Genomic DNA, 24,919 nt, shown 5'->3' with positions numbered 1-24,919 from the left:
AGCTTCCATTAGAGAAGGTAAGATTGGTCTATTTATCACTGTGGAGTGGTGATGACCTCTGGCTGAAAATAATTGTTGCTTGTGATTAGATGTTAATAATCTAAGCAGACCAAAAAGGTAAATTGCAGGGGGCAGCCACCTAAATGTTACTGGTCTCTTACCTCTGGCAATGACCAAGACTGGCGAGTTTGTGACCGTGAGATCCGCGTATAAACGGCCAGCGCGAGACTCTAAGCGACATGAGAATCGGATGAGTGAATATGGTTTAGAGTAAAGCGGGATAATCAAACACTGACCCAAATTGCAGGATTATTATCACACATAATAATCAAATACAAATAATATCATTCAACAAGGTTTCCTTTTTATCTTTTGGAGTCAGATAAATTATGCAATGTTAAAATAAAGTTAACTGTAACAACCCAAAGGGCTGGAAAGACAGAACGCGCGAATGCCTTCGCCATGCCACTTGGACTCAGCCATTGGGCCAGTGGGTGGTTGGTGCTTCTTCTTTTCTCACATTTTCCACCACCTTACACTTGTGCAAGATCAAACCATCTCACCTCTCACTGTCCTGGACCTTTCTGTCGAAATCATTCTCCATAAAATCAAAATTTAGTAGATAATAGAGGCATCCCTTTATTGCTTCTGGAGCCTGCAAAAAATATGAATTGGTTTTATAAATAAGATGTCTTGTTTTACAGTGTGCAGAATTTGCTATACATTGCTTTGTATACTCAAACTATCTGCATGACATATGAATATGTGTAAAGATTTGGCCTTCTGTAATCTCTTGCCTTTTCATAGCCCACAAATAATGTACAGTAGATAATTCACATATAACACTAGTAAATGATAAGAAACAACACTTTATATTTTTCTAACTATAACCCAGGTCATAACAATTACAGTAATGGTGAGAGTTCATTCGGTTGGGGTAAGGGGTGACAGATTGGACAGGCAGTAGCATGAAAATTGTGGTGTAAATAGAGTGTGTTTGTGTGGGTGTGGGTGTGTGGGTGTGTGCGTGTGTGCGTGTGTGTGTGTGTGTAGGTTGCACCTGAATTCAAAGACTCGAGCAGCACACACCTAAAAGACGACCAGACATAACATAAAAAAGGAAATAATGTGAGTAATGTTCCAGTTTTTGTTAATATTTAAGATTAATATTTCTTTTTTTTGTGATTGTGTGAATTATTATTGACACAAAAAAGCATTAATACATTTTATTATAATGATATAATGATTTTATATTATGCGCTTTTTTGCATTAACGAAATGACCAAAACCAATGATGTAGGGATTTGTAATATCTTAATACACTTAATTGAGCTAATACTGCATATTTAAATGACATTTGACATTTTCTGTTGTACTTTTCATAGTCATAGTATAATTTTCTGAACAATCAAATAATTGTCATATTTATTATCAATATTCAATCATTTTAAAATAGATGGAAATGTTATGCTGTCACGACTCTAAATTATACCAGAACTATTATGTAGCCTTGTCTTAAATTAGACTTTTCATAGATCCATTCGATTAAAGTACAGACATAATACAAAAAACATTTTATAAGTATCTTTTGTTTCATTTTAAAAAATAATGTGCGATTACAGATATTGTATATTTATCTAAATTTAAATTAAATATAAAGTTAAACTTTCTTGGGAAAAAGAAAATAACAAACTTAGTCTTAGTTTACAGAAGCCTGGTGTCTATTATATATTATGCAAAGCATTTTGTTTGCATTTCTGCTACACACTGATAGTACATAAGATAAAGTACAAAAGTACTTTGCATAGACAAATGCATCATGCATTTGTTTTTTTGCCTGTAGCCCAATTTGTGGTGTATCACGCCAGCAGTGCAAAGGTCATAAGTTTGCAAATTATACTTTGAATGCAAGCAGCTTTGTATAAAATTATCTCCCAATGGCATAAATGTACATTTGTACCACAAACATGCATTTATTTCTATCAATTGTACACAATTCTCAATTTTAAATAGGATGATCACCAGAGAACAACAGCAAGTTTACAAGCACATGGTTTTCTACAGCCTCATGTTCTTTATCGTAGTAGTGGTGCTTTCTGTCATCTATAGTGCAAACATCAGCTCCATACAGGACTTGGAGAGAATTGAAAGACAAACGCACATGAAGATCTTGGCTGAAGTCGACCTGCAGAATAAGGGCTTCCTTCATAACTTCTGGGGGAATAGCATGCAACCTGTGCTATCTACCACAGAAAATCCGGTCATCAACCAGGACCAAAGACCCACAACCTGGGACATATGCAGCTCCAACTGCAGCCCCAACCATAACTTCTCTTCCTTAGAGTGGTTCAAGCACCTTGAATTCAGTTTCAAGCAATTTTTGCTCTATAGGCATTGTCGATACTTTCCTATCCTGATGAATCATCCAGAGAAATGTGCTGAGGACGTCGACTTGTTGATGGTCATTAAGTCAGTGATAACACAATATGATCGGAGAGAGGTCATAAGACAAACGTGGGGCAAAGAGCAGGTGATTGAAGGCAAAATAATCAAGACTCTTTTTCTTCTTGGGACGTCTTGCAATGAAGAAGAGAGGGCCAACCATCAAAAACTTCTAGAATATGAGGATCACATTTATGGGGACATCATTCAATGGGACTTCATGGATAGCTTCTTCAATCTCACCCTAAAGGAGATCCACTTCTTGAAGTGGTTCTCCACCTACTGCGGAAACACCCGCTACATCTTCAAAGGGGATGATGACGTGTTTGTCAATGTTCCCAACATCTTGGAATATCTGAGGGCGAACGTAGACTTGAAAGGCCTCTTTGTCGGTCATGTTTTCTTCAAAGCCAAGCCCATTCGCAAAAAAGAGAACAAGTACTACATCCCTCAAGCATTGTATAAGAAGACCCACTACCCACCGTATGCTGGTGGAGGAGGATTTCTGATGGATGGACCTCTTGCGCGTAAACTCTATGGAGCGTGTGAAACTCTAGAGCTCTATCCCATTGATGATGTGTTTCTCGGCATGTGTCTAGAAGTGCTTCAAGTGACCCCCATTAAACACAATGCTTTCAAAACGTTCGGGCTTGTTATAAATAAATCCAGCAAATTGAATCGCGAGCCGTGCTTTTTTAAGGCCATGATAGTGGTACATAAATTGCTCCCACCAGATTTGATAAACATGTGGAAACTGGTCAACAGTGATTTAGTTTGTTCACAGAAAATGGACATAGAACAGTTAATTTTGAGGGACAAAAAACGATGAAGAAGAATGCAAAAAAAAATTACTGAATCTAATTTATGTAAAGAAACAAGAAGCTGGGTGCCGAGATCTCTGAACCCACTTCCTATAAAGCAGAGTCCCCCACAGAGTTTGCATTTCATCTTAAGACATCCCCACCTTCACCTCCTGTTCCCTTTCTCCCTCATCTCTCACTTTCAACTCAAAAGCACTCTAAAACTCACACATAAACTGTGCGTAGAAAAAGACGTTTTACCTATGGATGAAACATCAAAAAGTCAAGCTTACTATGGGGAGCTGTATCAAACACTATTGCAATAAACCTCTTAATATAACATTTGCAGGGGACCACGTAAAGTCACAAGGTGGAGGTTACCATACACTATTGTCTCAATTAGTTGGCATCCATTAAATAATTGTAAATTACACTCTATTATTTACCTGGCTGTGTCTTAACAGAATTGAGTTTAATTTTATAGGCTCTGAATGAGCCAAGTGGAATTGATGGATGACAAGCGTGGACTTCAAGGATGTGGCTAAAAAGCGGAATGGAGCTTAATTTATAATTCCCCAAGTGAACAACGTATCTGCTAGAGTCTTAAAAAAGTGGGTACCCATACAATGGTTCAGACACCCATGACCCATTTATATGCAAACAATTGTAAAACGCTATATGTCATGACCGATAGAATATTTTGGTGAAGGAGGGGCACTGGTTTTCAATTCCGTGTTAACAGATCGGGTGGTTTAGTAAATATGAATTTTGAAATAATAATTTTGTTCACCAGCTGTAAGTCTGATGGTAAAATGATTTTATGTATGTAAATGTACTATTTCAATGATTACTACTATACAATGATTTTTATTCATTGAATTGTCCAATGCATAACAATGACAGTAAAATAGGGATTTTAGATATGTGAGTGGCACATTGAGTTGTTCATCTTTTATTTGGCCATTTTATTGGCCATTGGGTGGGTTTTGTTTAAAAATACTCTGTCGACCCTGGTAACCAAGGTTCTTCAAAATAATAAAAGGTTTATATCTGAAGAAAGCTGGTGATGAGAAGGAGAATAAGAGAGACAAGCAGGCATTTACTGATTGACATTAATTCATTTGTATTAGTTGCATCTTACGATTCATTTTACTCTAATACAGTGTCTTTTTCCACAAAGCCATTGTACCAGTAGCTTATAATGGTTGTGGAGACATCGATATATATCACATTTCATCACTGACCCTGGAAGCAATAGCACCTCGACAAACAGATTGTAAAAATGAAACTGTAAAACCCCAGTCCGACCCTAAATGCAGGTTTATAATTTCAGGCTAGAAATTAAGCAACAACAAAACAAAAATCTTTCACCCAGACAATGCTTTGAACAACATTGCATGATGCTCAAGTCAACACCATACATTTAGCAGTCAGGTGTGTGTAATCTTTTGGACTGGGTGGCCAGCTTGATTTGGTAAACTTTTAAATAACTGATTTTATCATTTAGTAATAGTCTCCTAACGCTACGAAATATATGTTTGCTATACACACAAAATAATAGTAATTGACTCCAAAATAGCATTTCAGGAGGTTTACACCCACCTGACTTTAAATGTATTGTGTGGACTTCTTGAGCATTAGAGAATGTTTGTATCTTTTGTAATAGTTGATGAGTGTATGAGTCTGTTAATTGTAAGCGCTCCCAGCACGTGGTCTGAAAGAGTTGTCCCCATTTTCCTAATGAGTATGGGTGTGTTTTGGGCAAACGTGCAGTAAACCAATCAGAGAATCATCCCCCATTCCCTTTAGGAGACAGTTGCACTCGCACCATGGCGGATTCGTTATTTACATGACGGAATTTGCAAGAGCAAAGGCCGGACGCTTCTCGAGAGAGGAAACGCAACTGATCATACACCAGGTTAAAGTGCACAAGCAGACCATCTACAGGACATTTAGTTTTATCTTTATACCCAATAATTATGTGTTCCGTTTCCTCGCTAGAGAAGCATTCGGTATTTGCTTTTGCATTTTTTTACAGTGTACTTTGAAAATGCTTGCATATGTATTTACCCTTTTGGTACTTTTGTCCTTGTTGGCCCGCTCAGTGTCCAGTTGCTGAAGTTCTTCCACACTGTCACAGCTGTAGCAGCCAGTAACTGTCTCTGCATGGCCAGGATTTCTTGCTGATTTTTAACAATCTCTAGCAACTTTTGCAAGACTTCAGTGCAATAGTCTGTAAACCAATGTTGAACATTATTCCTTGAATATGCATTATTTAATCTGGGGGTGGTCAATGATTGCCATAGAATAAAACGTCAACTAGTAAGTTAAAATCAATTAAATTCACGTTAGTGGAGTGAACTTGCACAGGTCTGTAGGTTTTTACCTGTCGGTGTCACCTCAAATGAATTTTAAACCTATAAAATTAATGAAAATAAATTGTAACCGTTTTGTCAATGAATGGATGACTAAATAAATGAATTACTGTTTTAAAGTAAAAAATGATATTCCTGTTCTGATGGACATGTGTAGAAATCTGAAATGTTAAATGTAAATAAAAAGCTAGATTTTTTTGACTTGACAGCAAAACATAAGAAAGTGCTGGCATTAATTGTTTAGGAAACATCGTAGTGAGAATCAGGTGTATGTAAACTTTTGAACTGGCTTCGTTTTGTAAAATTAATTTTATTATGTGATGTTGACAATATGTAAACAGCTGTTATGAAAAATAACTTAAAAAAATAACTGGTTGTCATGTTCCACGGTGCGTAAATGGTGTTCAAAACTTTAAAACGGTATTAAAGAAATCGGCTATGTCATCTTCATTGCAATTTGCAAAAGCAAGCAAATCTCTAAAAAACATTTAGGCCATTATCGCTCTAAGATTCATGTTGATCTAAAGGAAGAAGATTTCCGTTTAAACTGTAAAATTCACGCACATCCACATATGTAATCACTATGCATGCAAACTAAAGCCTGGTTTATGGGGTCAAATGCAGCACTAATGACGAAATACAGCCACAGTCAGATGCAAAAAGCATTTGTAACTGATCAAAGCAGTCCAGATTGGAATACAGACTGGAATTCTTCATTAATGTCATTCCTTTGGAGGAAGGAACATAATTGAGTTGAAAGTACTTTTTCCAGAACTTTAGATATAAAAGGTAAATTCGATATAGGCCTGTAATTCCCCAGTTCTCTAGGGTCGAGTTTGGGTTTTTTGAAAAGGGGCCTTATGACAGCCACCTTAAATGCTTTAGGCACATGTCCTAATGTCAGAGATGAGTTACTAATACTGAGAAGAGGATCTATAATTTCTGGGAGCATTTCTTTCAGTAGTTTTGTAGGTATAGGGCATGTTGTTGCTTTAGTTGATCTAAAGATTTTAGAGAGTTCATCGTGATCTACAGTAGATAATAATTGCAATTTCTCCTTAGGGGCGCTGTAGTTATTTTGTCCAGCGGGTTTCACTTCTGGTTGCATTGTTATAATTTTTTCTCTAATGTCGTGGATTTTACTACTGAAGTAGTTCATACATTCATCACTGTTATGCTGATAATCAGAATCTGAAGTCGCTGACGACTTATTTTTTGTTAATAAAAACCTAGGATTGTGATGGTTTTCTTCTATTAGTGATGAAAAGTTGGCGGAACAAGACGTTTTTATGGCATTCCTGTACTTTCGAGTACTATCAAGGTACTTTAAGGTAAGCATCTAGACTAAAGACTCATCTTTTTAATCTTGCATACACTACACCTCCATAATATTAATCCTCAGAGGATTTAGGCTGCATTATTTAGATCAACCGGAACCAGGAACACATCCAACAACAAATGATGTACTTGTTGCATCAAAGAGTGCAGAACAGTACTCTACTCTCAGCCAGTCTTGTCTCTTTGTTCCAAGATTACCGCAGGATGCAGTTCATGCCCAGAACTGATGGCAGAGCTGAGAATGGGAAGCGGTGACCTGACAAGTGCTAAGAGGATAGAGCTGGATAAAGGACGCGACAACTTTGTTTTTTTCTACAACATTTCAAATGCTATTAGATTGTTAATGATAATCTTTAATTTTTATATTTTTATTAAGCCTTGTTGTGCAAGCACTGATGAGCTTGTGCAGAGGCAGCAGCTTTTGCCAGAGGGGAACTGGAATCCCCTGGTTGGGCCTGGGTTCCCCTGAGGTTTTTTTTCTCGATGGGAGTTTTGGGTTCCTCACCACCGTTTGCATATTGTTTTGCACTATCTGCCTGGCTGCTTTAGAATTCATACTTGTATTAAATGTGTCTCATGTACAGCTGCTTTGTAACAATGAAAATTGTAAAAAGCGCTATATAAATAAAGTTGAGTTGAGTTGAGTTGAGCATTGAACAATAAACTGTATATTGTTGACAAAAAAAGCATTAACAGCTTTTTAAGTTGGTTTTGTGTGTAAGTAATACTATAAGCAAAAAACATATTAGAAAACAAAACCCTGAATAAGATTATCCCAAATGTGTCTGTACTTACAAATTGAGAAACAAAGATGGATCATCAATTTTGATAACAGTATAAAACTTTTTTTGCTCTCATCTGCAAACAATGATAGACGCATAACATTTTGCTTCCGAAACACCTCATCTGTTAATCCTTTAGCCTTATAATCTAGTTTGCCGAATGTGTCCTTGAAGAAAAGACCATTGAATTTTCTGCATCTCAAGATGGTGTGAAAGATGTATGGATACTAATTGCTACTTGCCTCCTGGAGAAAACAGGTAACCACTCTGGTCTCGTATCTAGCGTATAATTATGTATTAACTGTAATGTATTAAAAGTAAATGTTGTGCATTTTACACCCTTATCTACCCTGATGCTATTGTTCATCAGATAACTTAAAAGACTTATGTTACTTCTGTGGGGAACAGAATACTGAAAGTGACTGGGTAAGTATAAACGTTCTTCCGTTTCAAACATTATTTAAAATTTTCTTCTGTATCAAACCAATTTTTTTATTGCAAAAATTGCTCTTAGAGTAATTAATCATTTGTAATGTATGCTTGTTTACATTTTAAAATGGATTTAATTTCCAATATGTTTAGATTTGCTGTGATGTGTGCCCACGGTGGTTCCACACTGTCTGTGTAAAACATCAGTGAAGGTGTCAAGCTTCATCTGCCCAGCTTGTTAGAAGTAACTTTTTAAAAGCAATGTGATATTTTTTTCTACATCTACATAAGTCTAAAATATTTTCAAGACCCTGAGTAATATACAGTAAGTGGTGTTTATTGTCTCAAATATTTAGTTTTTGGAAATGTATTTGTTATTAAATGATTATTGTTACTCTACAAAAGAGACAACAATTGTTCAGATATCAATAAATAGTTAAGATATGATGAGATATATATTGAATCGATCTACCATGTTGTTGTGTGTTTATTTACTTGACCCATGTTTAATCCTTAGTATTGCTTAACACCTTTTGGTGATCGTGGATTTTAGGACAATCTAAGTGCCCACAGTCATGAACAGAGCAAGGGAAAGTGCTTTATTTTAAGATCAAAAACAGGTTTTACTACCATTGACAATACAACCATTTACAATATAGCTATCAAATATATGATTTAAATGCTATAAATCGACAAAATGCCAAATAAATATCAACAATATGTACTGAAAGTAGTTATCACCTGGAGTTGTGTCACCGGTGTTACTGTTTAACAAAAATCTCTTATTTTTAAATAAAAATCACACTGATGACATCACTTGACTTATTTATACAGTGTACTTTAGTCAAGTCATGTTGTCCCCTAACAAACTTGCATTGCTGACACAGTTCCTTGTCACTTGCAAATATAAAACTGGTATATGCAAAATACTGCTTACATCCCCCAGAAATATTCACTGAAACCAGAAACCTGCCATCTACTGGTGTTCTGCTTGTGTTGGAACTTTGGGCAAGGCCGTACATGCATGGGTCATTCTCTGGAAATGTCAATTTTTCTGTTCATATATAGCCTTTTTACAGTAATATTACCTTTGAAATACATTTTAGGGTCCTATATCTTTTTAAATGAAACAATATGTTATTTGAACAATTACATCTTCTTGAGCCATCAATGTGACAATAGTTGTCATTTGTCAACATTTTGTCAAATGTTTGTAAATTATATGGAAATCAGGTTTTTCTACCATTTAATATACAATCATGCATATATAACTATCCAATATATGATTTGAATGACATAAAACAACAAAATGCTGAATAAATATTAAACAATATATGCTGAAAGTAGTTAAAGTTAACACATGGAATAGTGTCACTGGTGTTACTGTTTAACAAAAATCTCTTATTTTGAAATAAAAAATACTCAGATGAAATCACCTTCTCCCTATTTCCTGAATATCTATGAAGAAAGGCTCATGTTAGTCCACTGTCTCATTTTTAGTTATCAGAAATGATCATTTATCACATGATTTAATATGAAGCTTTTAGTTGAACTCACTGTTATGACCCCCTTTATTGTTAGGGAACTGTAAAAACTAGAATACAAATGGATTACACATAATTTAGTGAGTATACAATGATTGACAATAATGTGGTTTGATTGATGCCTTGCAGCAGTTATTTTTGAATAACACTACTGACTACCATTTCCAATGTACGAACAGTCGCAAACAACATCGCTAAGTTGCGTGGTTGGAACTGGAAGGAACTGACGTTACAGGTCAGGAGTTGTGATAATAGCGTAGTTCCTTATAACCTTGATACATGCAAGGTTATATGTTGCATATATGTAGACTTCCATGTATCATGCTTAACACCTTCTTCTTGACGTCTCTGTGAAGGGCAGTTAACAAAGTGCGTAGTGATCGGTCGAATACTGCAAGAGAGTGGGGGAAGTGTAACGCCTCTTACCAAATTCAAACATCATATACTGACAGGGAGTGTTGGGTGTAACTAGTTACTAAGTAATTAGTTACTGTAATTTAATTACTTTTCCCTTGAAAAAGTAAAGTAAGGGATTACTCATATGTTTTCTGTAATTTAATTACAGTTACTTTTGATGTAATTAAACTAAATACTTTGTGAAATATATGCGTGCAATAGTGTAATTGACATCAAAATTCAAAGTCTTACTTTAAAATCTGTGCTTTAATGTATAATTCTCACATTTGTAATACTTTGGTCAGTTAATAATATTATTTATTTAAATGAATTAAATAAGCCGTTTCATGTCTGTCCTTGAATCACTTAACTAATCAAGGTTGATGTAGGATATAGAAAGTAATTAGTAATGAGTAGCTAATTACTTTTTGGACAGAGTAATTTGGACAGTAATATAATTACACTATTGAATATGTAATGAGACATAGTAATTAATTACTTTTTTAGAGTAATTTACCCAACACTGCTGACAGGTGATAAAATGTAATCGGTACTTCCTTATTTCAATTCGAGCCCGAATCTGATACGGAAAATGAAGATGATCAAGCCGATACATCAACTTAAATATTATATTAAATAGTTATACTTATAGTTAAACTATAGCTAAATGGTTTACCTTCTTTACACGACGTTATAAAGACTATAAACAAACAACTATATACATCATACAGAGTTTGTGCGAGATAGAAACAAGCTCGCATTACAGCAGGGAATGGTAACATAATTTTTAGTCTCATCTTTTGGCAGGGCAAACAAAGAGGCTTTCTTTTCGCAACGAAACACTCAGCGTCTCCGCGACATGCCTGCGGTGGTGGACACAATGAGATTTACAAGTACGCCCACTTTACGTGTGTTTAGATTTTGGCGGTATTAGTCAAATCATGTTACGAAGTGACGTACATTCGCCGGAGTGTGGTTACAAGACGCGATTCAGGCAGGTCTGGGTTCGCATTCGCTTTTAGATAGAATGCATATTTTGTTCCGACACTTTAATTTGAGAAATTGTACGTGTCTAATACATGTATGGGCTACTTATAACACACCAAAAGACACATGACATACCAGAACCAGTCACGCTGAAGCATCCAGACGTCTCCAATACTGCGTTATTTTATAAAAGAACCTCCGCTTTAGAAATGTGAACTGCTGCTGGTAATTGCAAAGAATTCGTACAATGTTAACGCTGCGTAAAGTGTTTTAATATATCAAATATCCGTGCTGGCTGGAGTTTAACGTCCTCATACCAGTAGATCTCGCTGTCCAACTTATGTGAAACGAATTTGTTTTTACGGTCTAGGTTAAAAACGTATACCCGTGTAGCCTATGTTAAGTAATTTAAAACTTCTCTTTGACATTATGCCCTTTTAAATGACACAAAAGTATTATAACGACCGTTTAGAAGCTTTCAAGCTAATTTGGTAATCCTAATGAGATTCCTTATTCCGTCTTTTAGTTTGAAAAGTGCGCATGTGAGACCTTTGGGCTCTGTCGCTACCCGATCCGTCCCGGAAACACGATTTGTTCCGCGCATGCGCGAAAGTGCGTCTACTTCCGGCCGAAATAATTTACGGCAAACACGATTTGTTCCGCGCATGCGTGAAACTCCGTCTACTTCTGTTCGAAACAATTTACGGCAGTTTTAATAAAAAAGTTGTTTGTCCATACCGGAAATATTTTTTTAAATAAACTCTGTATAAAAAAGAGCAATTAACACCAAAAGACATCAAACATATTACAAATGATAATGGTTTGGTGAAACGTACGGAGGGATACACAAGGAATCCTGTAAAGAGTGAAAAGTAGTTTTTCTCTAATAATCTTTATGTTTCTTTTTATTATATTTTTTGATTCCAAGAAAATACAATATGACAAAATATTATATGTCAGGAGTGAGAAACTGATTTTTATATATAAAAATACTTCTTTATTTATAGAAAAACTATAAAACTTAAAATGAATATGTTTATTAGTGATTCTCTTAAAACCTTTTTTTGGCAAAATATGTCAAGGTTAATATGTGGCACAAATTGATAACCTAATTAGATTATTGAAATCCTTGGTTGCCCTTGACAAGCAGGATTTTCAGAATTCATCCAATTTATTTTTACATTTGTTCCTTATTTTCTTTAGTCATTCACTAAATCTCAACCTCCCACCCAGCCTCTCTCAGTCACACAATCAAACATCTATTCATTTACTTAACTTGCAGATTAAGGAACAGGGCATTGACCTTACTTTTCTAATATTTTAACAAATGTCTGCATTTAAGAAACACACAGAAAAAGTTATTTATGTATTTATTACATTTATTTACACATTTGGTTATTCCAAACAACAACCCAAACCCCACGCACCCACTCACTCAACCTAACGACGCTCTGAAGGACAGTCAGGAATCTCTCCTTTTAAGAGAAATTTCTGAAGTCGTTCATAAAACACAAACGAATCCATAGCGCTGTAAACCATTTTTGTACTCTCCAACATCGCCACTAACAGACTGTCGTAAAACATCTAAGATAACAGGAAGTGGCGCCAATTAGAACGCATCGAGTCGACTGTCGTGAAAATGGTAATTACCGGAAGTAGACGCACTTTCGCGCATGCGCGGAACAAATCGTGTTTCCGGGACGGATCGGGTAGCGACAGGCTCTACCACCCTGGGCGTAGTAACGTAGGATGAAACCTGAATGTGAATAAACCAGCTTTTATTTTACCATGAAACGGAAGTTGCGATTTACCTTTTCCGTATCATGACGTATATCGGAATGAAATTAGAAAAACGTAGGGCGGAGCTTTATTTTGCTCTTGCCGTTGTGATTGGTTTGTTATAAGTTGGGCTAGAAACGCCCGGCCGTTGGACAGTCAGTATAACTCTTTATTAGTCGCTGACCTCATGTGGTGAAGAGTTGGAGCTTAATTTTTTTTGATTGCCAATTACAAGTGTAAATTTTGAAAAAGATTGGCGTGCACTGACAATTTCTAATTAATGCAACTCTAAAACAGTTACAATTTTCCCATTTGATTTCATGGGGAAAGAGCAAACATATGACATCAATAGTCTAAGTAAACTACAATATTTACAGCAGTAATTTGATCTGAATTTATTTATCAGTAAACATTACTCCACCACCTGTGACATCAACTGGGTTTCTTAACCATCTTAGTTCAATTGGTTGAGCTCAGACAAGAGTACCATGGTAGTAAAGCAACAAGTTTATCAGTTGTTGCATACACACTTTAAAGTATTAATCATGCCAAACAATCATTGAATCTCACAATCATGACAAGCCACATACCAAAGAGTTTAAAAACAGAGTTTAATCAAAATGCTAAGTTCTTTACATTTTGACAAGTTTGACTTGGATAAAAAATAAAACGGCCAACACGCCAAACAAATTTCATAGTATAAATCTGACAATTATTTTTATTGACCGCAATCCTTGTCCACTCAAATCTGTCACTGAGCTCTAGACGTCTAATTTCATAGTCTAAATATTTGGAGTCAACTTAATCCATCGTTACAATATGCTTTGCACATTAAAAAGGTACTGCACATTAATTTCATAAATCAACTAAAAAACAAATTAAATATGTTGAGAAAGACAACCGTAAAGCCATAACAAAAAAAGAAACACAGGTCGCATGTACAACATGTACCTAAACCGGCAGAGCATAATTACAACATTCACCTACTAAATGTCTGAAAGATCCTCTCATAAACAAAGCAGATGAGGATGTACATGAATGCTTGGGACATTTCAGAACTCACAGTTAAAACGGGAAGCAAAGGGGTCAGGGGTCACTGTACAGTTATCCATTACTGATGCTTTCTGGAATGTCCTAGAAACGCTCTGACAAAATAGATTTAAGCAATGAAACAAGTACATTCAATAACAGATTTAATCGTCAAACTTAATCTTCTTTCCCTGTGGCTTGTCACCAAATCCACCTCGTCCACCTGAAAAACATTTTACGATATTAACAAGGTTTTTTAAGAACAATATTATCACATTTGCAGAAACTCATGCTATTCTGAACCTACCTCCTCTTCCTCCTCCTCCTCCTCTTCCCCCCCTGAAGCCACCGCCTCTTCCTCCTCCGCCTCCACGGCCACCAAAACCACCCCTCCCACCGCCTCGGCCACCGAAACCGCCTCTTCCACCGCCTCGGCCACCAAAACCGCCCCTTCCTCCTCCTCCTCTGCCTCCGCCACGGCCTCCCTCGCCCTTAGGCTTGGCATAGTCCAGAGACACTCTATTTCCGTCTATCTCGCCGTCATCCATTGCTTCTTTTGCAGCTTTGCAGTCATCTTCGTTGTCAAAGTCTACAAAACCAAATCTGGAGGAACAACATTTAGTCAGTAAGGTGCAGAGAGACACCAATAAAAGTTTACACCTCTTTTGCCTTTATTGCAACATGAAAGCTGTACCTTAAATACTTCATTGGTTCTGTACTATAGAGTTAAATGAAACATCTCATTTTAAGTAATCTTCTGTCTCACATCAGATAAATTAACACCTTATATAATGTGAGTTTGAATCTACTTCTCGAGCGAATCCGTACACCATCACTAGATAGACAGCGCGGAGCTCATGAGAAGCAAAACAGTTGAAAAAAGTAACTTAAGGCAGATACCCTTTTGATGATCCTGTATCTCGATCTGTGACGATTCTGGCACCGACTGAACCGTCAAATGCACCTTTCAGTGTGTGATCTGTAGTATCTTCTGACAGGCCTCTGACAAAAAGGGTTTTTGTGGGTCCTACAAGCAGACAAGACAGTTAACAAACACGAGCATTCAAACAGCTAATAGACCATTGAGAAAGTTGAATATACGAACCAGAGCTCCCCCGTCCTCCTCCACCACCAGCACCACCACCACCTCTTTCTTCCCTGCTTTGACTGAACTCAAGTCTGACAGTTCTGCCTTCAATCTCTGTGTTGTTGCAATTCTTCATTGCTTCCTTGGCATCCTCCACATCATCAAACTCAACGAATGCAAATCTGAAATAAAAGATGACTTTAGTTTTATCATTGCTTTTATGTATTAGTCACATTTTCCAGTCTCTTTTCCTTGAATTCATACATTTCCCAATATTTGTTTATGTAGGGATTGGAGGCAAAAATTACAACATCCATAAACAAAAAAGGGAGAATGAAAGCCAATGCTAGCAGCTGCTAGTTAAGTTTAAATAAAATTTTGGCCTCAGGTAGGACATTCAACTCCTCACTGTTATGGTAACCATGATCAACAGGTTTAGGAAGCAGATAATACAGTGGCTTTAAGGAGTCAGAAAAATCGTAATCACAAATTCCTTCCACGATAAGGACCAAGCGAAATCATATTGACGAATGGGGCAAATCTGTGACCCGGTAGAAGTCTTGAGTTCACAACGCATGGGCCCTGACTACAAACTTGAGGGACTACAAGTCTTAAAAACTACAGAAATACTAAACTTTGCCAAGTTGTGAACTACTATTGATATAAGGTGGAATGCATGGAGCATTTGAGCAATTTTTTTTAAACTAGTGTATTACTGCCACCTACTGTCCCACAAGAATCAGGCTTATATACACAAATATGTTAAATAGACAAACATTTTCTTGCATAATATTAGTATAAAAAAAAGTTTAATCTAATTTGGACTGAATATTTGATGTAGGTCTAGCAATGAACAGGGTTCAACTTTAAGTCCATTTGGATGAAAGCATTGCCAAATGAATAAATCTAATGTAACAGTAAGAGAGAATTTTACAGTCACCGTACTTACCCCTTCGGCCTGCCATTATTTTGTGGTATTCTGATGCTCACTGCCTTTTCAAAAACACTCTGGAGGGAGTCTTCAGTTGCATTAAATGACAGGTTGTTTACAACAATAACTTTGTTTGAACCCGCAGCTAAAAGAAAGAACAAAAGCAAGCAGTTAGCGTGAATTCTTAAGACATTTGGTCGATGGCAAGACCACCATTTAACCAACCTGGTGCTCTGCCGCCCTGCCCTCTCTTATCTCCTGTGTAATCTAAAATGATGGAGCGTCCTTGAACATCAGACCCTTGTGCCTCCTCAATCATCTTCTCAGCAACAGCTTCCGTTGCAAACTCAATGTAAGCAATTCTGTTCCATCCCAATAAAAAAAAACAAGAGCCATGTTTACACTGCTTGTTTTTTTAAATTCTGATAACACAAAGTTGTGGTCATCTCTTACCCTCGGCTAGAACCGTTGTTATCCATTGGTATTCTGACTTCGATCGCCTGGTCAAAGACCTCCTTCAGTTCATCTTGTGTTATGGAGTATGGAAGATTTTTTACGAACAAGGTACGTGCATCTCTCTCTGATGAAAAAAAAAAAGTTAAAACGCTGATACATCCAAGCTTGAAGTAAAGATGTCATCTCTGGAGATGGTCAGATTCAGGTTCACAGGAATATTTTCATTAAATACCTTTCTTGTGTTCATGTGAGTTTTCTTTACTTCTGGCTCGGTCAAGTTTCAGTGGCAGGCCCATCAACTTCTTGCCATTAAGCTCCAATGCTTTTTGTAGCTCTTCCTCTGATGCAAAGTCAACATATCCAAATTTCCTAGAAATCAAGACTTTCTTTAGTCAAACACATGAACCAGGTTAACAAAAACTTTGATCACTAACGTGACAAATTCCTGCACGGGAGACAGAAAATCGAATTCAACAGCATTTGGGCTATAATAACCAGACTTACTTGGACTGGCCAAGACGCACATCCTGAATTTCAAGGCCTTCCTTTGAAAAGAATTTTGAGATTGCAGACTTAATTTCATCGAAATCTTTCTCCGGGTTCAAGTTGCCAAGATAGAGACTGAAACCTGCAAATTCAACACAAAATTATATTTTGCAAGACCAAGACAGCCAAAATGTTGTTTTGTGTTAAGACAGATTCAGAATTTTGAAAAGGTGACATCACATACATCAGTATTAAGTCCCTTGTTGATCATCATAGTTCAGCGTTTCTATGAATTAACAACAGATGGGTGGAAGTCTTACCTTCTCCATCGCTTTTAGCTTTCTTGGCTGATGGCATATCCTTGTCTTTGTTGTCTGCTTTCCTCTTTGCTGGAGTAACAGGAGCTTCTGGAAAACCAAATTAACAAAATCATTTTTGGGGAAATGGAAGATGTCATCTGAAGTGCAATTATTGGGTCATCAAAATATGAAAATCCTGCCATCTTTTAAACCCTATTCACTCTAAATCTTTCAATTTTCTTAAAAACATTGAAAATGAAAAACCCTTTAAATAAAAAGCCCCTTATGATTTCACTTAATAGAAAAGTGACCAGGATTTGTGATACTTCAGGCATGAATCAATAATGTTCCCATGTTTTACTCACCCTTAAGGCATCCTCAGTGAATGTGCACCTGAAGAATAATGCAGTTGGAGTTATAATATCACCTATCCTTTTACTTCCTAGCGGTAGAATGGGGGCCAATCTTTTGAAGCTCCAAAAAGTCCATCAATCGATCAAAAAACAGCTCAGCGCGGCTCCGTGGTCTTAGCAAAGGTCTTCTGAAGCGAATCAACACTTTTTTTTGAGAAAAATGTCCATATTAGCAACACTATTCACGATAATGTTTAACATCCACTGCAGGCGAACGAGAGGCTTGTCTTTCTGCTAATTGGCAACGGAAGCGCATGCTCCGAGAAGGCGTTTCTATTGGCTGAAACGTCAAAAAGCTGTGTTCGTCACAGGAACTTAGAACACACCCACATCATTTGCCGGAAAAACATGCCTCTCGTTTGGGGATGTTGGACATTATCGTTACAGCATCGCTTCGCTTCAGGAGGCCTTCATTAACGTAGCCATGTCAAGCCATTCTTTGATCAAAGGATGCAGTTTTTGGAGCTTTAAAAAATTGCCCCCCCCCATTCAACCACTTGGAAGTAAAAGGATGTGGCATTAGAACTCCGACTCCATCATTCTTCAAAAAGAAAGTCAAATTCCCTTAGGAATGCGTGTAAAACATGGGGAAGGTTTCAGCCTGAAGTATCACTTTAAATGCAGATGTGATTTTCAGATACATGATGTGCCTATAAATGACTATTGTACTACATTGACATCAATAGCAAGTCATTCTGCAATCGAACCTTCTTCATCATCATCATCGTCGTCATCCTCCTCCTCCTCAGATTCTTCCTTGGCCTTCACCATACCTGCCTTTTTGGCCAGGGCTTTGGGTGCTGGTGTTGTATCCATTTCCTCTTCCTCAGAATCTAAGAAAAACAAACAAGTCAGAAATATGAATGCAAGAATAGACATCAGAACCACTTTAAGCAGTAAGGGTGTCAATATGATTATTTTAAATATATAATTACACTTTTTATAGGGATGCTCTGTGGATTGAAATTGGAAATTATTTGAACTGTGCTACTGGCCAATCTAGTTTTAATCTCACACAAACCTTCATCCTCGTCGTCATCATCATCCGATTCCTCTGCAGCTACAGGAGCTTTGGCAGCAACTTTACCCGGCGTCTTCTTAGGAGGTGGAGCCTCTTCCTCTTCAGACTCGTCTACAAATGCAACACACGGGTCATTCTCACAAAACCATTGAAGCAAAAGTATAAATTTAACATACAAAACAATATTACTTTTTCTGTTGAAATCATAATTAACATCACAAATCCCTATTTGTGGAAAACAATCTGATATTCTACTGAAGGATCTCAAATTAAATCATTGACAGAACATTCTTGAAATTAAATAGGAGGGAAAAAGGTGTCCATGACTGATATTTTCATCCTCTGTGCAGAAAAAGTCCTTTAATGTTAATAAGCTACTTACATAAAATTTGAATTTGTTTGAAGAAACATCTACTAGTACCTTTCAAATGGTTTACAGAACAACAGAATATGTAAAAAAAGTTCTCAAGTTAAAACCTGAATATCATGTCACGATGTGTACAAATGCACATTACTTTTTTTGATCCATAAGGGTTGTTTTCCCCAGTGAATTTTTGTGAATGTACAATTTCCTAATTAAAAAGTAATTAATGTCTACAGCTGTATGAATAAAAACTTTGAGCATCATAGTTTCACTTATCAAAACATGTTATGAGATTGACCATCTTTTAAAAGTTATGGTAGTGAGATTTAAGACCTTTTTCATAAAAAAAAGTTACAACAGTTCATAAGTTTTCCTAATTAATGCATTTAAACATGTCACACCTTGTTAAAATGAATAAAAGGGAAATTTAGGGACATTTTGAAACCAAGAATTTGGGGGAATGACTAAAAAGAGAAATACACACTTATCAGAAATTTTTGGGAATGGTTCAATCGATCCCTGTATTGTGGTTTATTCAATGGCTGAAGCAACAAAACTGTTGAATTTTAATTTCACAAAGCTTTAGAACAATATAAGAGTTAAGTAAAAGGTACACTACAAATGTTTTCACTATTGGAAACACTGAACGATTCCATACCGTCATCATCATCAGACTCTTCAGCAGGTGCAGCCTTCTTTGCAGGAGTCGCTGCCTTTGCTGGTGTCGCTGCTTTTGCGTTTTTTTTTGGGTGGTGGTGCCTCTTCCTCCTCAGATTCATCATCTGAACATACATTGACTACTTAGATATGTACTAGTTTGAATGTCTGCAAAAAATTCCTCAGAACTACAACAAAGATCAATAAACAAGTCGCATACCATCATCATCGTCAGACTCTTCAGCAAGTGCTGCTTTCTTTGCAGGAGTTCCCTTGGCGGGGGTTGCTGCAGCTTTTTTTGCTGCAGCGGGTTTAGCAGGTGTAGCTTTCTTTGGTGGTGGAGTCTCCTCTTCTATCATGAGAAATGTATTCAAGTCACACTGAACAAAGACAGAATTTAAGAAATATGAAAGTAACCCAGCTTACCGGATGATTCATCATCGTCGTCATCATCATCATCATCTTCGTCACTCTCTTGCTTAGCTGGGGCTTTTCCGTTTTTCACTGTGGCTTTTTTTACAGGTGCTGCATTTTTCTTCACTGCAACTTTGGCTGGTGGTGCCTGCAGAGTATATTTGAAATGATTGTTGTGGTTAAATCTTTAGTCATGTTGCATATGAGATTAAACCTTTTTTAAACAGCTCCATAAAAATATTAACAATTCTTCACCTCTTCCTCATCGCTCTCTTCCTCACTGGATTCTTCCTCCACTTCTTTCGGAGGTGGTGGGGCCTTTTTCTTCTGAGGTGCCTCTTTTTTGCCCGCCTGCAAGAATTACACATTCTTTTAGGATAAATCAATCACTTTAGTCAAAATTGTGTATTTAAACAATGGTTTATTGGCATTGTTCAAGGGACTGTAATATATCAATCAGCACTTAACAAAAATTTAGTTGATATACAACCATAGTTTTTTTGCTTAAGGGGTAATCAAAACGTTAAGAAACTACAGTTTTATCATGTAATAACAGTGTATACGTTTTGTATTTTGTGTTAAAAGTACCCTTACTCCAAGTGATTTTAAACCTATAGTGTGTTAAACCCCCTTGATCATTTCCAGTTGATCCTGGATTTTTGGAAAATTGATAATCTCGGAATCGTAAGTATCTGTGTGTTGCTTTTAAACGTTAGGTGGGGTTCCAAATTTTAAATTAAGCAATTCGTTATTCTTTCGTTGTCCCTCAATGCCATTTAAAACGCGAGCCCTAAGTGAAACTCCCCACGTGGACAAACCCACGTGGGCTACACGTGCAAGACGCTCTAGATACGGAAGGGAGCTACAAACTGTTTTGATAGATTTGTATATAACCAAAAAGTTAGTCGGCAAAATCGCATATTTATATTTGATGTCGACATTGTCTTTTGAAATGAATTCGATAAATGTCCGCTCGCGCTCTTCCAGGAATCAAAATGGAGGCGCTTAGCATCGAGCTAATCGGCTAAGCGACACGCGATCCGAAAAAATATTTATAATGCGAAACAAAGACGTCCTGTGCGTCGCGTTAATCTTAATTACTTACGTGAACCGCTTGTACTTTGTAAAGAAGCATGTTAAGAACAATCAGCGTTAAAAATCTTTTGTTATTTTTCACGCGTGTCAGATGAGGCCTGATAACGGAACAGCATGGTTCAGACCAGATTCTCTGCATAACCGATAAAATCGACAACACCCTGAAATCAGTTCATATCGGACCCCTCTAACCGTAGCATTCTCATTAAAACTTCGTTTACGTTATGCGCTCAAATCTGCAGGGATAAACTAATCGTAGGCCTCACTATCGAAGGAAGAAAAACAAACTACCTTTTTACATTTAAATCAACGTCTCAAATTACGTCAGGAATATTCGCAGATAACTTACCTTGGCTAGCTTCACCATGATTAAACGCTATTCTTCCTTTACTAAAGCAGATAAATGAGAGCGTGGCGCAGATAACACTCTTCAGTCACACGTGCTGCTCTGTCCGGACGATAAAGACGAGAGCTCGATTTGCGCTTTTAGTGCAACCAACTAAACCACGCCCACAGAATATTTTGTCCAATCGGGTTGTCTATGCGCACATGTTCGAATCCTTCTTTTGCTGCGTTCAAGACACCTCGTAAGTAAGTTATTTCCCACCACAAACGCGGAAGTAATGTCTGGATGTAGTAACATTAAAAATATTAAGTAACATTAAAAATATTAAGTAACATTAAAATACTATTGTTACTAATAATTAAGTAGAATTAAACATTACAATAAACTGTTAACATTAAAGAGCAACGTTCCACAAATATTTCCGGGTTGAAGTGGGACTTCTGAGACCACGTGAAGGCAGCACATCTGGTTACCACGTGTAGCTGTAACGTTAAGTGTTAAAACCCCGATTCCCCAGTTATGTAAGGAACGTATAGCCCTGTAATACACAGTTTTGCAAAAACAAATTTTCACAATAAATCTATTTATCTTGATGAATACTTCATCTAGCTATTTTGGCAGAAAAGGTTTTTTCAAAACTTCTTCAGAAAACTTTCTCCTGGCCCAGCACACCAAACTGCAATTATTCAAAGCACAAGCTACTAAAATTTACAATGTGCTTAAAGGAATTGGTTCAAAACAGTTTTATAAATGTTTTCAAAGCTCATCACTAGGCTTAGATGCATGGAGACTGGTGACTCAATATTGTTTTGGAATCGAGAGTAATCACAGAAACAGTCTAATGATGATGGTTTTAACAGGTTTGGGGTTCCATCTGCAACTGATGCATCAATTTTGTGAACAATTTTTGTTTTAACTGAAAACTTATTTGAGAATGTGAGAATTTGAGAATACATATGGGTTATTTACAGATAACTTAAGTTATGTACATCACAAGCTAAAAAAATAAAAGCTTTAGCAGAATTGATAGAATCTTGAAGAGACATAAAAGACTAAAAACACAAAATATGACACATGACATAAACATAAAATTTTCAATAATGAGTTTCTGGCATAATCGCTAATAATCTCTTAGGCCCGGATTCACAGACACGGTTTACATTAAACTAGGACTATGCAGTTGAATAAAGATATTTATGTCGCTTTTATAAAAAATGCCTTACAAGAATACATTACTGGTCTGCATCTTGATACAGAACAAATTAACTCATATTTTAAGATATTTCAGGGCAAGTTATATCAGTTAAGACCGGTTAAACATTCATTTTAGTCTGGGACTATGCTTAAGACTTGTGTCTGATAGAAGTGACAAATGATCTATATTGTAATTGTTTGAGGATATGTTTGAATTGTTTACTGAATAATAATTCAGGCTTTAATAATTGAAATTACATTTTACATAAAGCTTACATTTACCCTTAATTCATGGGATCCGGAAAGTTTAACACTGTGATATGTTATTGGTGTCATTTTTTGTGTGTAGTGCAGGTAAATCAGGAGGCCAAATATTGAATTAAGCATTCAAATATTAAAGTCATATAATTTTTTTTTAAGTTTTTCATTTAGGAACTGCATAGACAGGTACAATCTATCTTAAAATTGCCATGAAATAGAAGTTGCGATAGCAAAGAAAAAAAAAAAAAATTCACACTCATTTTCGCCCTTCCCTATTTGAGTCGATTGTTGTAAATTGGGCATTGCTAAGAAAGTGGAGGCAGATTGGAATGCCAGTTTTAAGTCTTTCTGCAATCCAACCGAATATATCTCCCTGTGAATGTCACCAGAGTGAAAACAATCATAGCCACCACATTGAAGGGTTGTTCCAAACCAAAGGGCAAGTAACTAGCCTCCTCTAAGGACCCTTCAGAACCGTTCCTTCAGTATGGGTTTCTGAAGGGCATTTTTTAAGAAAAAAAAAGTTGTTTGGCCTCCAACTATGCTCCTGGAGAGCTGCTGTCCTGAAGATTTAAGCTCCAAACCCAATCGAACAAACCTGAACCATCTTATTAAGCTGTTCATGGTTACTTGATAATTACAGACATACAAGAGGAGGATTGGAGATCTCTGCTCTTTCAACCCTGCTGCTGTGTACCCACCGTCCCGCCAATTTTGTTTCCAAACTTCCTCAGCACACATAACATGGGATTTCAGGCGATCCTGAAGAGCTTGTTCAGCTGGTTTAGGTGTGTTTGATTCGGATTGGAACTAAATTTTGCTGGACAGTGGGTCCCCAGGAGCAGGGTTGAAGACATATGCTCTTTACAGTCCAACACCTTTTCAGGGATGCGGTGTAACGAAATGCATGTAACTTGGTTACGTATTTAAAATACAAAATTTGAGTACTGTATTTCTTTGCGGTTACTTTTGAATTGGTGGTAATCAAATTACAGTTATATCCAAAACGTATTTTAAAAATTAACTTGGATTTTTAATGGTATTTATTTCATTTAAACATTAATATTAACTGTAAAAGGCAATTAATGTAAACAGCAATCTGTGATTCTCTGACAATCTGCAAAAGCATCCTAAACTACAGGTCTGTTCATAAGTTTTATACCCCTTACCAGATATGCAAAATTTGAATCATTTTAACAAAATAAGATGGATAGAACAGATAGAAATTAAGATAGATATAAGATAGAAATTGCATGTTGATTTTATTTTGTACCATCCTGAATAGGCTATTTCAAACAATAGAAGTTTAAATACAATGTACCTGTACTCCACCAGACAAACTGCCTGAGTTTATACTGATTGCCACTTTAAAATATTTACAAACCCTTGAATCTTTGTCGTCTATTAACTGAATGACCATCGACTGTTTCATGTTTTGTGATAGTCGTTTGTGAGTGCCTTGTTTAAGTCATTTTTTAGGTAACTATGACTTATGTCACAATTGTGAGTTTTTGACTCACAATTTTGACTTCTTTTCTTAGAATCGTGACAAATTCACTCACAATTGTGGACTATGATGTCAAATGAGGGAAAACAGTAATACTGCTGGTGTTTATAATAATATGCAGAGGAAAGCCAAGTCCTCTGTTTGGTGATCCCTTTGTTTTATGTAGTATGTCAAAGTATATAGTTTAAGTTATAAAACTTGTGAAATCTAATGAAATACGTTACATATTACTTTTTAAAGTATGTATTTTGTAATATGTAGCGAAATACATTTTAAGAGTGACCTTCCCCTTTTCTGAGTCTTACATCATGAGAATATATGTGGTTGAGAGGGGAAGATGACCTTAATCTTTTTGATCAAAGATAACACGTGCAAAATTATAAAAAAAAAAATGATGTGCATGGATAAATCCCCTATAATGGATACTACAGGACTTTGTCATTTTTTATTTTATTGTGACCCACAAAAAGTCTTGAGATATATTGTA

General features: G+C 36.5%; 2 protein-coding genes across 3 annotated transcripts; one reads left to right on the top strand and one right to left on the bottom strand.

The window, feature by feature from the left end:
- The first annotated feature begins 1,062 nt into the window (after window positions 1–1,062).
- Window positions 1,063–5,283, top strand: LOC130430298 (UDP-GlcNAc:betaGal beta-1,3-N-acetylglucosaminyltransferase 7-like). Of its 2 annotated transcripts, none has more exons than XM_056759345.1 (2): window positions 1,063–1,128; window positions 2,014–5,283. In XM_056759345.1, coding segments are annotated over exons 1-2 (1,260 nt in total). In that variant the 5' UTR covers window positions 1,063–1,126; the 3' UTR covers window positions 3,272–5,283. The 2 variants fall into 2 exon arrangements, with proteins under 2 accessions (XP_056615323.1, XP_056615324.1); XM_056759346.1 differs by having other exon boundaries at window positions 1,083–1,128; window positions 2,110–5,283.
- Window positions 5,284–13,466: 8,183 nt separating this feature from the next.
- On the bottom strand, window positions 13,467–21,632 carry ncl (nucleolin). Its single transcript, XM_056758796.1, is given in 18 exon segments — window positions 13,467–14,124; window positions 14,209–14,504; window positions 14,802–14,928; window positions 15,007–15,170; window positions 15,938–16,064; window positions 16,145–16,281; window positions 16,373–16,499; window positions 16,608–16,744; window positions 16,880–17,003; window positions 17,182–17,268; window positions 18,281–18,406; window positions 18,595–18,705; window positions 19,617–19,696; window positions 19,698–19,740; window positions 19,836–19,964; window positions 20,042–20,177; window positions 20,285–20,380; window positions 21,474–21,632. Coding segments are annotated over 18 exon segments (2,124 nt in total). The 5' UTR covers window positions 21,492–21,632; the 3' UTR covers window positions 13,467–14,065.
- Window positions 21,633–24,919: the final 3,287 nt, after the last annotated feature.

The sequence above is a fragment of the Triplophysa dalaica genome, chromosome 10, assembly GCF_015846415.1.
Source record: "Triplophysa dalaica isolate WHDGS20190420 chromosome 10, ASM1584641v1, whole genome shotgun sequence".
In the NCBI taxonomy this organism is placed as follows: Eukaryota; Metazoa; Chordata; class Actinopteri; order Cypriniformes; family Nemacheilidae; genus Triplophysa; species Triplophysa dalaica.
This window is presented reverse-complemented; position numbering and strand designations above follow the sequence as displayed.